The sequence below is a fragment of the Centruroides vittatus genome, unplaced genomic scaffold (assembly GCF_030686945.1).
Source record: "Centruroides vittatus isolate TY-2023 unplaced genomic scaffold, ASM3068694v2 contig_970, whole genome shotgun sequence".
Classification (NCBI taxonomy): Eukaryota; Metazoa; Arthropoda; class Arachnida; order Scorpiones; family Buthidae; genus Centruroides; species Centruroides vittatus.
In genome coordinates this window covers 346,161-363,951 of record NW_027122643.1, presented here as the reverse complement: position 1 = coordinate 363,951, position 17,791 = coordinate 346,161, and the positions used below count along the sequence as shown (strand labels likewise).

Below are 17,791 nucleotides of genomic sequence, written 5' to 3'. Positions count from 1 at the left end.
TTAACTAGATGACAGAGACTCAGTAGCTGATAACTTCTGCATAATTATCTTATTTTATAAGAAATATGGCGGGCAGTTTTCTGTAATAAGTTTGAATACCTATGGAGTTTTTGTGAAGTTGGTAACATTAAACGTCGTTTGATAATACAAATATTTGAAATTTGGTTGTTTACAATTATGAAGTGTAGCATATGCAACGATATATTACATTTCTTAAGAGGTAAGGTAACTTGTAATTTCGTGTTGTTCTAAAACTCACGCTGCTTCTGGAATAAATAAATGTATATTTAACATATAAATACTTCAAAAATACGATTTTAAACATTATTTATTCACCACACGGCAGTTATATTACTTATTATTTTATTTCGGGCAATGGAACCATTAGTTTATCGTTTTCCTAGTAGCCTACTTGACACAAAATTGTCAGACGCTGATATATCATATTAGGTTATATAATTCTTGTACAAATCATATATGTTCCAATACATTATTCATAAATATAGAAATAGCCTTTAGTTTTTAATAATTCAAATTTATATACTATAATAACTGAAGGATTCTGTACTTAAATTTGAACGTTACAAAAATTATTAATTTTATCAAATACCAGGTTCGAATAGCAGAATTTGTTAATATCAATATCTAATTATTTCTATAAGAATTTTCCTTGCGATGTAGGCTATATATTGATATATTGGATATGTTAATTTACTTATATTTTAATATATATAGCAGTGACTGACACTTAAGTTTGCTCAGTGTACCTCATTACATTGATTTTCTTCTTAAGTGTAAAAACCGAAAATGGCCACAAATTCCTGATTGACTGCAATACGACAAAAAGTAAATTACGTAAATAATTGATTCGTCACAAGCGATTAATAACGTCGATATTTTAAAATTGCCTGAAATGCTTACTATTTAATGTTGTATTTAATTAAAGTGACGAAATAGGACTACTAGAAGTATCTTTTATAAAATATTTCAGTTTTCGCTCTTTTGAGTTTTCTGTTGTTGAATTTTGCTACAAAACTGAAATTTCAATAAAGTTCTATTAGTGCAATATTACTTTCACTTCACTGCCAGATATTGGTACTTTGACCATCCGATACTGATACACCCATCTTAAAAACTGGTACAAAACGCAATTTATCAACAAAATACATAAATTTAATAACGCGCCCGATTTTCTGAGGAAATTTGCATTTGTAATGCTACAAAACACCATAGGTAAGTAATATTTTTGAATAAAACAGTAATTTTCCACCAAATAAATTTCATAAATTTTTAAATAGCTGCAACATAGTCTTAAAGTATCAGCCACTGGTGTACAGTATTTACTATATCCTCCATCATATCTTTAATTATTCTATTTATTTTACAGCATCTTTGCTATAGTCTTTGTTAAGTCCATTTGAATCCTGTAGAGAATGAATAAGAACATAGTTCTAACAATATATATTGACTTAAAAAACATATAGGCTATATATTAAATAATATATATCGTTAGAAATGTATGAGAGTCAACTTTATATAATTTGAAACTTTTAATATATTGAATAAATAAATTTTTATTTATGAGATACAATTTCTTAAAGTATTTTAAATATTGAATCACATTAAAATAAAAATACAATTGAAGCTTTATCTAATATTACAAAATAATACTTTTTGTTTGCTTAATTAATTAATTGTGTTTTCTGCAGAATGTAATAATTTGAATTTTTATTCTTCATTAAAACTTTAAGAGGGGAAACAGTTATATAAATTTTAAAAAATTACAACAAAATTTATATTATTTTATAAGCTAGTTTCAGAAGCTTTAACCACGAGTATAAATGTTAAGCCTTATATAAAGCAATATTTTACATTACTTGAAGGTCTTAAGCATAAATCAAATATATAAATTAAACTTCTATGTATCTAATTGTTCTATTTACATTATAGGTTACAGTAAATCAAGGAGTAAAAGTAATTTGTTTTTTAAAGGTTGTTTAAAAACAGTAAATTAAAAATGAATTTTAAAAAAATGAAACTATATGCGTTAAAAATTAAGCTTTATTAGGATAAACGTGATATTTTAACAAATCTCAGGTATGTATTTCGATGAAATTACATCAATTTGAAATGTTTTAATAACAGCATGAAAAATATAAAATATTCAAATAAAGAGTTAATAAAGTACTACTGTATATGAAATAAGACAATTGTTCAACAAAATATTCTTTGATAAACTAGTGTAATTTATTTTTCTTGGTATTTTTGTTGACATTTGGTACTTGAAACTGCGTTACAGTTCTTGGGGACTCATTCTCTAACATATGATCATTGAAATAATATTTTACTCGTAAATTGCATAACTCTACTTCAATAATGCTTCTTTCTATTGATAACCGAAATCAATGAAAAATAACGGCGACATTTGACATATTTCGTATACGTGTTTAGCATTATTTTAAATTTTCTGTCAGAAAAATATATTTTTTTCTAAGAAACAGTAAAAGAATTTCTAAAAATAATACCAGAGCAAAAAGTATAGTTTCTAAATTCTAATTTCCATCTTTCTACATTCTTTCAGTATAATTATTTTCGAAACATATGAAATGAAACCTGTAATTTTTTTGAGAAATAGAATATTTTTCTAGTAACTTACATTTAATTATATTAAAAATATACAATATTTCATTATTATATTATTAAATAAGTATTCATTCAGTTTTTCATGTAAAAATAAACAATTTATGATATTACATTAATATTCGATAGTAATTAACAGGAAATAGAAAAAAACTTAAATAAGTTCATTTAAAAAGTAGGAGTTAAGTCATATACCGGCTATATATAATTTAGGCATTAATTATATGCAGATAAATTCGAAGATAGGAAATAGAAGGTCAAAGGCATTAATTATTCGCTTAGAGAATTAGTCACAATGTTAGAAATGCTATAGGAATTTTAAAAAAATGTTGAGGAGGCGATGTACACCATATATAAGAACAAATCTTAAAATTCAAAATATTTAATGATATTTTTAAAGCTGAATGAAAGACACCACAATTTACAATTTACTGATGCGTACGAAAATTAGTCAAACTTTGAAAATTCAAACTAATAAAAACAAATATTTTAATAAGTTTATATTTGTTTTAATACATTTACAACAGATAGAAAATTATTTAAAACATCTAGCAAAATGTTTCGTAACTTTCCCGTTATGAATTTTTATTTAAAAAATAACTTTTGTATTATTAAGCAAAATAAATAAAATGTGTTGCGCCATCTATTAACTTGTATTGTTCTAAAAACTTTCTATATTTTTAATTACTATAAAATGGCAAAAGGCTTTAATTTTGAGGGTAGGAATGGGTTTTATGAAAGAGTATAAATGTTAGTAACGAATAAAATCTTCATTAAGTCCTACCCCTCTCTCTATCTCCCCACTCCCTGGACCTTTCATCACCAAAATTTAATAGCATCAATGCCCCTCAATGGAAATTTGTAAAAAAAACTCGGAGGGTCAATTTTGACACGATTCCATTACTTTTCCTTGTCGTGTATACATATCAGCTGGGAAAGTAAAATGCTATCTGTTGTATGTAAATATCATTATTAATTTTATAATGATATTTAAATCATTAATTATTATTAACGATACAGATTATATACATGTAGACTATAGATATACATATTCCTTAATAATTACAAAATTAGGATATTACAGTTAGTAATATAAGACGAAATTTATATATTTATAAATTTTGTAAAATGTACACGTATACATTACGAATTTTCCTGATTTATTATACAGTATATTACGAAATTGAACATAATAATTGTGATTTGGGCTAATTTTAACGTTTCGGATGAAATACGAAATATCTTTAAATGAATGTAGGAGCATGATTCTTGGATATTTAAATCTATGCTATTTTTTAATTAATAACTATCATTAAAATCACTTTATTTGGTTGATGCCATAGATTTTAATGTCATAATTTTAAAAGAGCGATAAATCTAGAAAACAAAGCAAATTGATTATTACCAAAAACTGTAATTTACTTCAACTTCCTGTCCTTTAAACGTACCAAAAAGTGTTTCTTAGAACATTATATTTTTAAAAATATCTAATATTTGATATTGCAAATCTTATTTTCATTTCATCTTGAATGATTAGTCGCAATATAAACAGAACCATTCTTTAAAACTTTTGTTGCGTGTATGGATATCATTTGAATAACACAAATAAACGGTACCAGACTGTATATAAAGAAGCCTACGATTCTGTTTGTTACTTCTGCCATATATTGAATTGTGGTTACTATACACGATATAACACTGTCGTATTTAATGATATTGCCAACATATTATTTTGCACATTTTTTTTCTATTTTCGATATTTTACATATGTAAAATAAATAATTGTAAAATATCACAAGATAAGTTAAATCTTCCTTGTGTTTTATTTTAATAGATGAAATTTTAAATAGTTGTGAAATTCGACGATTAAGTAGGCTAATATTCTGTATTTGAAATTTAAGCTGCTGGATACAGAGTTCTAGACAATTCTAACAATTATAGAATATAGAATTTAACATTTTCCAACTCAAAAACGCTATAAAATATCATTTTTCTATAATTTTTACACCGAAAACAATTAAATTTTAATTATTTTATTTTATTTTTTGTTTAATCTTCATTTCTATTGGAATATTTTCACAAGTATTGTTAAATTTCGTTTAAGATTAATGAGTCATGTCTAAAGTATATATTTTTTCTTTAAAGTTTATTTAAAATTCTAAATACATACGATAATAATAAATATGAAAATTTTCCAATGTTTTTATTCATATTTATTTGTTTTTATATAACATTATTCTGCCAAAACCTCGTTTATCAATAATTGTCATAACTCGGCTGATCATTTTTTGGCAAAGAATCAAAATGAAGTCCAGACACTCCTTGAATACATTCTGAATAAACTCTGTTATTTCTGATAAATTCACTATTTAAAAATACTTCTTTTGGTATCGAATAAAATGTAAATGTATATAATATGAATTATAAATTTTTTTAAAAAATTAAATGTCACGATAAAAAATATTATTAATTTTCAAATGAAAATTAACTCACAACTATTATTTTAAAAGTGATTTTTCAAACATTTGTTTTAATCAAAGGGATTTTCTTGAAATGAAATTACAAGTATTTTCAATATTTAGATGATAATTTTAAAGATCATCATAAAACTTTATAAAAATTTGTTTGTACAGTTTTATTTGTGGATTTATGAAAATCATTTTTAAAAATTTCAAATTTTTATTTAAATTTCTTTTTAAACAACGTTTGTATAATAAAAATAAATATCTAAGCATTTTTCTTATACTTTTACGTGAAAGTAACAGACATATAACAAAAATGCCTCTCATAAACAGAACAAAAAAAAAACTTTCAATTGTATAAAGAAATGTGTTAAATAATAGAAAGGAAGAGTGAATCTAAAGATATTAAATAAATAGTTTTCGTTCCAAAAGTTAAGTTTAAAAAAATTAAACTTATATATTATTCTGAAGCGTATAAAAATTGCTTTTATATAAAGCCATATTATCACAATAACAAAATATTTTCTATTAACTGTTGCATGATTTTACTATTATCTTTATCTGGAAGCAATATTAAAAGCCACCTTTGTGATTTACGAAACATTTTCATTATATTACTTCACTTCCTACACAGCAAAGTACTTTAAGATAAAAAAAAAAATTTCATAAGCATAATTTGAGTAACTACAAAATTATTAAAGATTATAAGATATATTAGGCCTTCAATTTAACGAACTAATTGAGGGAAGAAATGCACACGCTATTACCGAAAGTCCGTTAAATCGAGTATATTTTAATAACAGTATTGATAACGAATTTACAGTGAATTATTATTATAATGTATATTGAGTAATTTATACTTGTTTACTCACTGACTTGCCCATTTAGTTTGTTTTAAAAATAAAAATAAAAGTTCCTACATTTTTCTTTTAGGACAGAAATTTTTCGTTCTTTATATCGAGATCCGTTAAATCGAGGCCTTACTATATTGCATCAAGGACAAGATCAACCATTTTTTTAGGACTTCAATCTTATTATTCTCAAAGATGAAAGGATTTTGAAGATATTTTCTGTTTTCTGAAGCAATCCAGTTTGATGCGACAAAGTCTTCAAAATGAACCAAAAAGCTGACTATTATTCTAGAAATGGTAGGGGTTAAAGGTTGATCATTACAAAGCTAAGTTGGAATTGCCCAAATCATGGTCTATAGAAGACGTGCCCACATATATATTATTATTATACAGCATGTTTATATATCCATGTTTTTCAACATATTCATTAACAATGGTTCCAAATGCTTTGCAATTCATGGAGTAAAAAATCTAAAATTCTGCGTTTAAATTAAGTAAAAGTATTTGAAATTTTTTAAAAATTGTGTATAAGTACAACCCGAAAATAATCTTAAAATTTAAATATAATTTCGTAAAATTATAGAAAAATGATAATAAATTAATAAACATATCTTTCCGAATTTACTGTTAAAGTATTTATACAAATTTATTTATGTCTTTTTGATCATACATGGTATTTACAGTACAAATTCCGTACTTATAACATAGTATAAAAACTGAAATTAGTGATGATATCCTATCCGAATCGAATAAATATGTAGTCTACACGATAAATAGAAAAATGGCGAAAATCGAATAAATCAGAACATTCGACTCGCTCGATAATATTTGCGGTATACACAAATCTAGCTTCGCTCAGCTGCTACAGATGAGAATTATTACTTATCATTGAAGTAGCCCTATGTCCTATAAATACAGTCACTTCATATACCATTGCATAACTATAATCAGTTTTTATGATATTACCTATTTTACATGCTACATCAGCAATCCTCTCAAAATTACTTGTTATAAATTTCTATCTTTGAAGTTAATACGCTTATGATTAAATGATTTATAAATATTTTAGTCGTAAAAATTTTAAATATATAACATAGTAACAAAACAGAAATATAAGCTATGAATAATACACAGTTAAATTACATTACTTTTTTTTTTACTTTCACTACATATATCGATCAAAAATGAAACTGCAGCATTGGATAAAATACATTGAAAAAGAATTTTTGCATAAATAGTTATCTTTTAAGCTTAAAAAATACAAAATCGAAAAAATACATTAATCTAAATAAATCACATCAATTGATAATTAAATATTACGATAATTTTTAATTTAAGAAATATTTTAATTTCTGTAATTTTTATAATATTGAATAATATATAATATATTTTATAAAATAGTAAATTATAATAGCTTTACAGTCGCAAATTTTAGATATATTTTCCAAAATTCTATACAGTATGAAGTAATTCATATGAAGTAAATTTGTATAGGTACTGACCACTAATTATTTTTCACGATATATTGAATTTATATATATATATATATATTATATATATATATATATATATATATATTAATAAATAATTTCCAACACTATTTACTGTATATAAAATATTTAGTATTTTAAAAATTAATATAACGTAAATATAAATGTTATTTAAAATGTATGTTATTATATATATACATATATGCATTTTTAGATGTATAATACGTTTAGTGCTTTAGTTCATATTTTAATTAGCGTTTTCGATTAATTTAATTACGAGTTTAAATAAATCAAACGTTTAAATGTTCTTAGAAATATATGTAATAGAAATTTTATGATGACAAATTTATTAATTCCATAAATTAATAAATATTTTATCAAAGCGACAATACGTTAATTAAATGATAAATTTTTACGTTTATAAATTCTCAAAAATTTATTTTATATTTTAACATATAATATTTATTTATTACTCTTTTAGATTTTATACGACTAATCAAATATTTAAAAATTATTATGAAGTCAATTAGTTTCATTTAATCTGGATTCTTTATATTGTTTAATGTGATAAGGTATCTCTTTACCTCATTTCAACTTTACAGTGCTGAGAAGTGTCATTATCAGGAAATGTTATCAGTTACATTCAGCATCTGATCTGTGTTATACAATTTTATATTATTCTATATACTGTTGTATAGGCAACTTCTATTCAATTGACTTTCAAATTCTAAATATTATTATTATTGTTATTATTATAAATATTATTTATATATAAAAGTGATAATTTAAAATTCATAAATTTTTTATGATAATTTTAGATAACATTTAAATTGTATTGAGAAAGTTTGCTAATGTTAAAAATATATTTATTTAGTTCTATTATAAATTATTAATTCATATTAATTTCTTATTATTACAATATCACATGATTCAATGCCTTATTTATTTTATATTGTTATAAATTTTAATATGATATTTTGCATTAACAATGTTAAGATAATTTCTAACAAAATTTTCTTATTTATTGAAATAATATATTAAATTAAAAGTATTATAATGTTTAAAGTGCATATAAATATATTTTGACTGAACATTCATAACTTTTTTAAAAACATATTAAATAATATCTAAAAACATGTAAGCATGTGTGAAAGCATGTGAAGTCTATGTAAAATAAGTATTGAATATTTCATTTTATTTTATTAAAATATTTATAAAATTATAAATATACAATGATATAAATTTAAAAATTTTATGCTAACTAGCAAATTTAAATGAAAACTATATTACTCAGACTTAGTTATGTTAGCTATAATACAGTTTTAAGTAATTTATATAAATTTATAATATTGATAATTATTAGTTTTAATATTTTATATAAAAAATATATTTAAAATTTTAGTGTTCTAAAAAGTAATTTAAAAAAAATTATACTTAAAAGTTCAGATTTCATATTACCTGTATTACAATATTTTTTTTAAAATCAATTATAATTTTTAACTGGTGTATTTTAAAGTTTTATAATATCAGTTATTAAGTATTATAGGAATGTATAATATCAAAATAATTATGAAAATATTTATAAATATAATTATATATAATATCTGTTTTATCTATAAAAGTATAAGCTACAGCTTAATCGGTTTTGAGATAAGACATTTTAACAAGTCAACGTTTTTATTTTACAGATTAAAAATACATTAAGCATTCACTTTAAACAGAAGAATATAATATATCTAACTGTTTTTTTGAATCATTTATCAAGGCTTAAATAATGACAATGTGTAGACGTCTTAACAACATTACAGTTGTTATTATATCCAAGACATATTCAATATTTAAATCCTGTACTACGTATCGATGACGTTGTACTTATAGAAAAATAAGTATTTTTATATTCTATAGAAATTTTCTCTTTTATTTTAAGTTTTGTTAAACGAAGAAAATTATGGTATGCGATTCCATTCAACTATTCAATACATCTTAAATTGATTCTGCATCAGTCAATCAACACATTTGCATGCCTTAAAGTGTAATCTATTACAGAGCGTTAAATATTATATTTATTATCGGGAAGGAGAAGCAATTCCTCTTTGCATCTCTATTTAACTTCTATCCTTTACTCAACACTGATCAAGTCCACATCCTTTCGGTCGATGACGGGACTGATGCATTTTAGGAAAAGGGGAGAACCGACACCAATTTCAATTTCGCCGCAGTTAGCGTTTTATACGTGCTTTGCGCTTAAACCTTCCAGTGCTATTAACCCTGCCGAGACTTAAATGGGTTTAGTGTAAACGTGTTTCAAGTTTCTTAGATGTTATTCGATTAGTATATCAAACATCGATGTATTCCGGCTGCATCCGGGTCTTTGTTCCGTCTGCGCTGCGTGACGTCATCTCCGCAATGAGAGGAAGTTGTGATAGTAACCGGGGCGCGTAGAGGTGGTGCGTGTCATCAATTTGACAATTTACTGTCCTGGAATAATCGCGTGTGGGCCGTCACGTGGTGCGTCTAGTAATTAGACCAATTTTACTCATTCGATCAGGCTCGTTTAGAACATCGATACAACTATCTACTCCGTAACAATTAAATTTTGTCTCATAAACAATGCATGCACCACCCGTACTCGGTTATCCGTCTAGTTAAACGTTTCTAGAAATAAACTAAATTCATTTTTCATTCATAATAATAATAACATAATCAAATTATTCTGAATTTATATGTGAATTTAAATCTTATATAAAATAGAAATATTTAAAAGTTCACAAAAATATTAATAATAATAATAATAATTATTATTATTATTATTATCAGTCAAATATCGCTTGTTTTATTCTGTAATTTAGTTTATTAAAACTATTTCTATTAGGCTAATATTTCTGCAATTTAAACTTTACTAGTTTAAATTATGGGTAGTTAAATATAATTGTCAAATTGCATAAGCTTCAGTATTTTGATTTAAAAACTCCCCGCGGAAGACCTTTTTTTAAATGAAGTTTCAATATACATCTTTATAAGAGAAAACACGGAAAATTGCATTTTTCTTTATCCTTTCTGCTCCTTATATTGTTCTTGAACTGAATGTAAGCTTATATAAAACTTGGAAATTTCTAAATATTTTTACAAGAGCTATTTTTATCAAGAGCGTTTTAAACTATGTCTGTAGAATATGGACTAAAAGTAATTAAGAATAAGTGAGTTTATGTAAATAATGATATCTAAGAATGAATTATATATAAACAGCTAAGTATAATTCTCTCGCGTGATGGGTACGTATTAAAAATGAACATGAATAATTTTTTAAAAATTTCCATTTTTTGTTTAATGATTTTTACGATATATTTTTAATCTGTGGTATGATCCTTTTGTTTTTATATAAAAAATACTTATAATATCTTACCATAATGATTTTTTTTGTCTTTAAATAATCAATAATGCATAAATCACAATAAAAATTGTTTAAGTTACTCCAAAAATTATTTTCGATACCATCTTTCTAACATTACTTTCAAGGTATAACAAGAAACAATCTCTACAGGAGCATTGTAAATAACGTTTTTAATTACCATTAAACAGTTATAAAATACTTATTACCATTACAAAGTATTTCCGTTTAAACGCTAGAAATTAACTAAAGATGAGAAATATTCATTAATTTCATTTTATGGGATACTTTTATCAGAATTGTTACTTAGAGTATGAAAAAACTATTCTCGACTTAATAATCATCTGTTCCTCAACCAAAGAGAATTATTCGAAAAAGGTTCTAAGAAATTACTAAATATTGTTAATCGAGAAGGCTATGCACGTTCACCGGGTGACAGTTAGAATATTTATCTTCCATTTACACTGCACTAAATAGTAATACAACCGGGTTCTATCTACAGTAATTCGCATTCGCTACACGATTTCTACAGAAGCGCTTACGTCAGAACAGAATATTTGCATTTAAAGAAGTACAAACTATAAAAATACACAAATTTTCATTACGTAATTAAAGTTCTAACTGAACATCTGACTTTTACTAAAGGAAAAAAAAAAACACGTTTACATTTACTAGATTAATTTTTTGTTTTAAATCATACAAATGCATAAAAATTTGAACAATTTTCTTTCTGTACTTCTCCTCCGGTTTATATGGAGATTCTGGCCTTGATACGCCTTTTCTCTGATAGACGGATTTGAACAATTTATAATGTGATACGACGGAAGTAATTAAATAAATTTAAAGTAATAAAAATGACTAGAAAAGGATATATTTTGGTTTTTTCTTGTAAATATCTATGTATTATTTTTATTTGTTTAGTATTCTTTAATTAATGAATTGCTGTTCTTTGAAAGTAATAGATTGTCTAGAAATTGATAAATTGCATTAACTGATATGAAATTCGTATATGTAAAAAATAGAAATATTCTAAAAATAATATTGAGGAATATACGCTATTTTTGTTTATTACTTTACAAGGACTTTAAACGTATAACAAAGAAACGTATTGATAAAGTTTTTCTCTAACGACTTAATTTGTTTGCATTTGCGATAAAGAATTTTAACACCTACACTCCACAGTTGTACTTCTAGCAAAGAGGGTGAAACATTTAAATAGAGATAAGGCTCACTAAATATATCCTTTATCGAGTCATTTAATTAGTTATTTTCAAGTGATACTAGTAAGACGGATGGAATTTGGTGAATTTTTCAATAGTTTATATACGTAGCATACATTAATTACATGAATCGGCAATTACAAATGCAAAGTCGCTATTAGATAACTGTCGGAGGACTTGTTAATTACAAGTAGTTGGGACATTAAACTATTATTTAGAGTTATATTTGGATTAATTTAAGCTTAGTTAGGATTATAAGTAATAACGCTAAAGCTGACCGTATTTAATAAAGTTAAATATGTAACTTAAGTATCAATAACTGAATAGCTCAAAATAGCATTTAAAAAATGATTTAAATAAATAATGAACACTTAATAAGTCGATTTCAGTCATGTAGTGAATATGATTAATATTTGAACGAACATATTTTATGAATGTAAGTAATTTAGGTTATAGAAAAAAGTAAAAGATGAAATTCTTTATTCGCTACAAAAACTGACCTCTGTCGACTGAAGTATAGGGAAGAAGTTTATTTACTCAAACGTCATGATACTATTTTTTTTTTCTTTTGTCCTTAATCTATACAATTATTTGACTTGAAAAAGTCGAAATTTCCCTTTCTGGTATCCAATTAGATTGAAATATTGTTAAATACATACAATATCAAATTGTAATAAACTATTATATTTTAATATATGCTTATGTTAAACGATTAAACATCAAAAGCATAATAATAAGCAGTCGGTAAACATATTTTCAGTTATTATTAATATTTTTCTATTATAGCAAATGTAAATGCAAATAGGAACATTTAAAAATGATGTATTCGTCCAAAAGATATATAGCTGAAGGTGAAAAATGAACATTTATCGAATCCGAATTTTCCAGTTTGTAGCCATTCTGAAAGGGCCTGGTACATTTTTGGCAAAGTGCCATCTATTCCAGTCATACCAAACAACAAACAATATTTGGACAAATTTTTCTTCTTTCAGAGAAAAAAATAAAAATAAGTGCTTAACTAATGAGAATACAAATAAATGCTGTTATTTAGTTTGTTTAAAATATTAATATTCTCACTGCGTTGTCTTTCTTGCATAAAAAATTTCAAAATATAGAGTACAGAATAAATAAGAATTATTACAGTTTACATTGATAATACGAAGTAAATAATGGAACAATTTAGAAACAAATCAGAAAATTTATTATTTGGTTTTTGGTTATTTTTTCACATGAAAAAAATAACCAAATCGACTTTCTAAAACAGCATAAAAAAGGAAATAATCAGTAGTTTTTAAAAGCCAAGAAAAAGTTCTTATGATCGTTTGTTAATTTTTTTTTATTATTTTTTTAAAACAAGACAAAGCTGTTATAACAAATCAATTTTATATAATACCGACTTGTAATAAAATAGAAAACATTTTTTAGGAAGCGATTCAATTCGATTATAACATTTCCCAGTTTCTACAAGCTAGTATTGGCTGGTACGCACCATCTCCTATTGCCGCCAGTGTAACATTTACCAACGAAAAATCGATACCTGTTCAACAGACAAGGATGGGAAACCTGTGTGCTAGATTATGTGACACTGCTGGGCATAGGTCACTCGTGTCGACTGCAGTATAACTAACTTATATCGCAAATTTGTCATACTTCTTAATAATTAACTTTATCATTAGAATAACAATATCCGATCCTTCAGCTTTAACGTTTTAGTTAAATTAAGCATTTCAGGATGTCATTTAAGAGGTTGCATGTTTCTATTGTATTACACATACGTAAAGAGTTAGAAGACGCTTTTACTATAATTGTACGCTAGCTTTCTCGTTATACGTTTGGCAGTTACATAGAATCATCTAAGTGAATGTTGAAGAATTACCGATCTTTACTATAACAAATTAAATTTTGTAACTATACAGAATATATTTTATAAATAAAACTAACTTGATTGCCTCGTACAGTTATTTAAGTAATTAGAATTCGAAAAATATTTTAAAATATTTTATTAGTTGCTTGCAACTTATACTAATATACATATCATTTATATTATGGTAAGCATAGCTTTACTTTTATTTACGGAATTCAAAATATTATTCTTCAAGAAAAACATCGATTACTCTCTGTCTGTTATAAAAAACATTTATTTATCGATCGATAAAATCACTGGATATCATTCATTTTGTTTAAAATTCTTTTCAAGCATCTTCCAAACATCGGTAGCTCCGACTCCGTTGTTAGCTTTAAAGAAAATCTGGCAATTACCATGTGATCGATTAAGGAGTCATGTGATACAAATCGTCACTCTAGGAAGGTTATTTTCTAGTTTTTCAGTATTTTATAAATCTGATTATTATGCATAAAATTCAATACAATAAAAACCATTTCTGACGATCGATCCTTGAGAGATTCAACAGATGTTACTTGTTAATCTGCTACATGTATAATTTTTGAAAATTAGAATTTTATTATTTTAAGAATTATTAGTTTCGAACAATAAAAAATTATAAAAAAGAAATGTATTTTTTTTTTTATAAAAGATAATACAATCTACTCCAGATGGTAACTTGAAATACGATAATTGTTATAAGCCATTGCCTGTTATGACACGTAAAGTGTACAGGAATATTATCTGTCTAACTAGATTGTTAAATTTATATTACTGCAAACTAATATTTATAATTAAAATTAGAAAATTTAATTCATGGCATGATTACATTTACTTGTACAGCATTTTTTTTTAAAAAAAACTTACTGTTTCTATATGTAATTTACTTTTCACAAATTGCATTATACATATTTAGAAAATGAAAATAATTAGACAAAAACGTTTTTACTCTTCTTTTACCCTTTAACAATATTAGTTCACTTAGAAAATAACAAAAACGACATTTTGATAAGTGATATCTGCCATGACGTCATCCCACAATACGTCACAACCAGGAGGAAATATAAAATATGACTACTTTGACCATATATTGCACTATATGCAGGTTTTATGATGGTAATTAATTCAAAACAGAAATTACAACAGAATATTTAGTAGGCAACTCAATACAATACGAGTTAAAACAAACCAAAGTACGATTTAAACAAAAATGAACTGATTCGTGTATCATGTAATTTCCGAAATATAGAAAGCTTAATTTTCAAAAATTCACATAAAAAACTTTATATAAAATACAGAAATATCTAAATATTTAGCCAACATTTGTATATGAGTCTATAAACATGACTTAAATTATTTTAAGAGTTATCGATTTACGAGAAATTTTCACTAATAACTTTAGCGAATATTTTAAAAATAAAGCTGTACATCTGGCTTATATACAACATAATCGACGTGGGTTTATTTTTTCTATATGCCAGTATAACTCGGTTGTGTTTGTGATCCTTTATACTTTCTCAAGGGTTGGCGTGTAATCTAAATGAAGATTGAATGACGCATAGTGTATACGTTATATATAACACGCGAACATTTTCTCGCCTAGCAGCTAGAGACTGATAGTGCTACAAGTTAACTGTTGCAGCTATATGGCTATTAAGCAACAAGTTGACAGCAGATGGTGATATTCCCTTATGCACTTCATGCAGGAAAAAAAAACTGTAGCGCGGAAATAAAAAAAATGCATTAAAAATAAATAAAGTAGCGTATAGAAACGCAATCTTATTTAATATATTTATTTAAATATTTTTAAATTATTTAAACATTTATTTAATTAAATAAAAAAGTTGTTTAACTATAAAAAATTAAATACTGAATTTAGAGCATTTACAGAATATTAATGAAGAGAAATGTTAAAGGAAAAATTTTTTGTTTCCTCTTAAATTTTAGTGTTTTAATAAAACTCTTTTGCCAAAAATTTTTTTATTACAGATGTGGAACGAGTTATAAATAATAAAAATATAAATTAGAACATGGATCTAGTTCATCACAAATTCCTATTTCTTAATCCCGTTTTAATTACAGTATTCAATTGTCAAATATCTTATTTCTCTCTCTCTTTTTAATTTAACAAACAATAAATATTCATACATAAATTAAAATAATCACTGTTAAAACTATGTCCAATCTATCATGTAACTTGATTATATCATGATTTAATTACTGGTATATTCAATATATTTATATATTTAGGAGTAATTTCAGAATAAGTTCTCATTCATTCGTCAATTGTAAATATTTTAATTAAAATGACAGTTAATAACCGGATGTATAAAGTATAAAATGAATATAAGTAACAGCATTTTCTCATATTTATAATTATTAATGTGGTTAAAAATGGTGTTCATAATGGTAAACAAATCTATTAAACTCAATTAAAAATGATTTAAAAGCTGAAACAAATTGCACACTTAACTAGATATTGCTTGGAAAGGTTTTTTCCCCTTCATAGAATTTAATTTTAACAACTAATATTTATATTTATGATCTATCAGCTCTTAAATAAGCTTAAACATAGGAGTTAAAAATTATCTTTACGGAAATTTTATTATTTTTTAATATTTTACAACTTAAGATTATTATTTTTAATTAAATTTTTTAAACAAAATAAATTATTTAATAATAGTATTATTTAAAATTCAAAATCTTCAAATATTTTTTACGAATTTTAGTTATTGTATAATTGTCTTTATTTTAATAAAGTTTTATACATTTATTATTTTATTATAATCGATAGATAATTATTTTAAAAATATATAAATAAATAAATATAAAATTCCTTTCGGAGTATCGGGAAACGAACGGACGATGTTTTTAATCACAAATGTGACGTCAGGATCTATAATATTAGTACAATCTTAATTCGTAACTGAGTCAATGACGTATAGAACTAGCAAAATGTTCAAGTAGTTGTGACGTCAGAGATTCGAACACCGCTTCTATTGATTGAAAATCGCTAGCTGATTAAGAGGAGATTAAATAATTAAGAAGAGATATGGCTTCCTAAAGTAACTTTTTTAATTACACTCTGATACGTTTTAAATCCAGCGGTAAAAATAATGGCAAGATTGGAAAGGAAAATAGTAAAGGGGCAATTTAAGGAAGATGTGATTATGAGAAAGCAAAGACATCGCTCCAAAACATCGATGGATAAAAATTATTAATGCAAATGATCTTCGGAGAGTAAAGGGATAAGAACGGGAAGAGAAACGTAACAATATTATCGTATATTATAAAAAATAGCCGAACGTCGGTATAGTCGGCCTGCATAAAACATTAACTTACCTTCACATATATATCCTTGACCTATGAGTCCCCAAAGCATATCTGTACAATGGTGACAATAAGTCGGCTTATGAAAAATTTTTTTTGTGAAATAATGTCCGTGACCTTGTCCATAATCCGGTTGGACTTCGGTTGTCGGGCTGGAGTGGTCACTAGATCTGCAACCCATATTAGGCCTACTAGTGCCAGTAGCCATATTGTTCCACCTCCGAAATAGGCCCGCCACTGCTGGTATGGCCAGCTGTATCCAATTAGCAACTTGCCGACTTCAGCACAGGAACGTCGAACGCTGATTTTTCACATTCAGATGACGTATGGCTTAGTCCCGGTTTAAGTTTTTCTTAAACACTACGACGCATCGCCCGATGTTGGCTTAATGTCCATTTCACTCGACAAAACCTCCTTCGGCACCGCCATAAGATGCGGTGATGGAGCAAGCTTTCAATCCGCGGAGCAAACAGCGATGGGCTTTCCTCTTCCTCCGTAATACAGCTGGAAAAACCTAATCTCCGTTTA

At 25.3% G+C, this 17,791-nt stretch overlaps 1 protein-coding gene across 1 annotated transcript in view; it reads right to left on the bottom strand.

The window, feature by feature from the left end:
* The window catches only part of LOC136985462 (diacylglycerol kinase theta), a 208,707-nt gene extending 190,916 nt beyond the window's left edge, over positions 1–17,791 (bottom strand). The window contains exon 1 of the mRNA XM_067282751.1: positions 17,276–17,791. Within this exon, the coding sequence (XP_067138852.1) occupies positions 17,276–17,471 (196 nt within the window). The 5' untranslated portion in view covers positions 17,472–17,791. The remainder of the gene's footprint in view (positions 1–17,275) is intronic.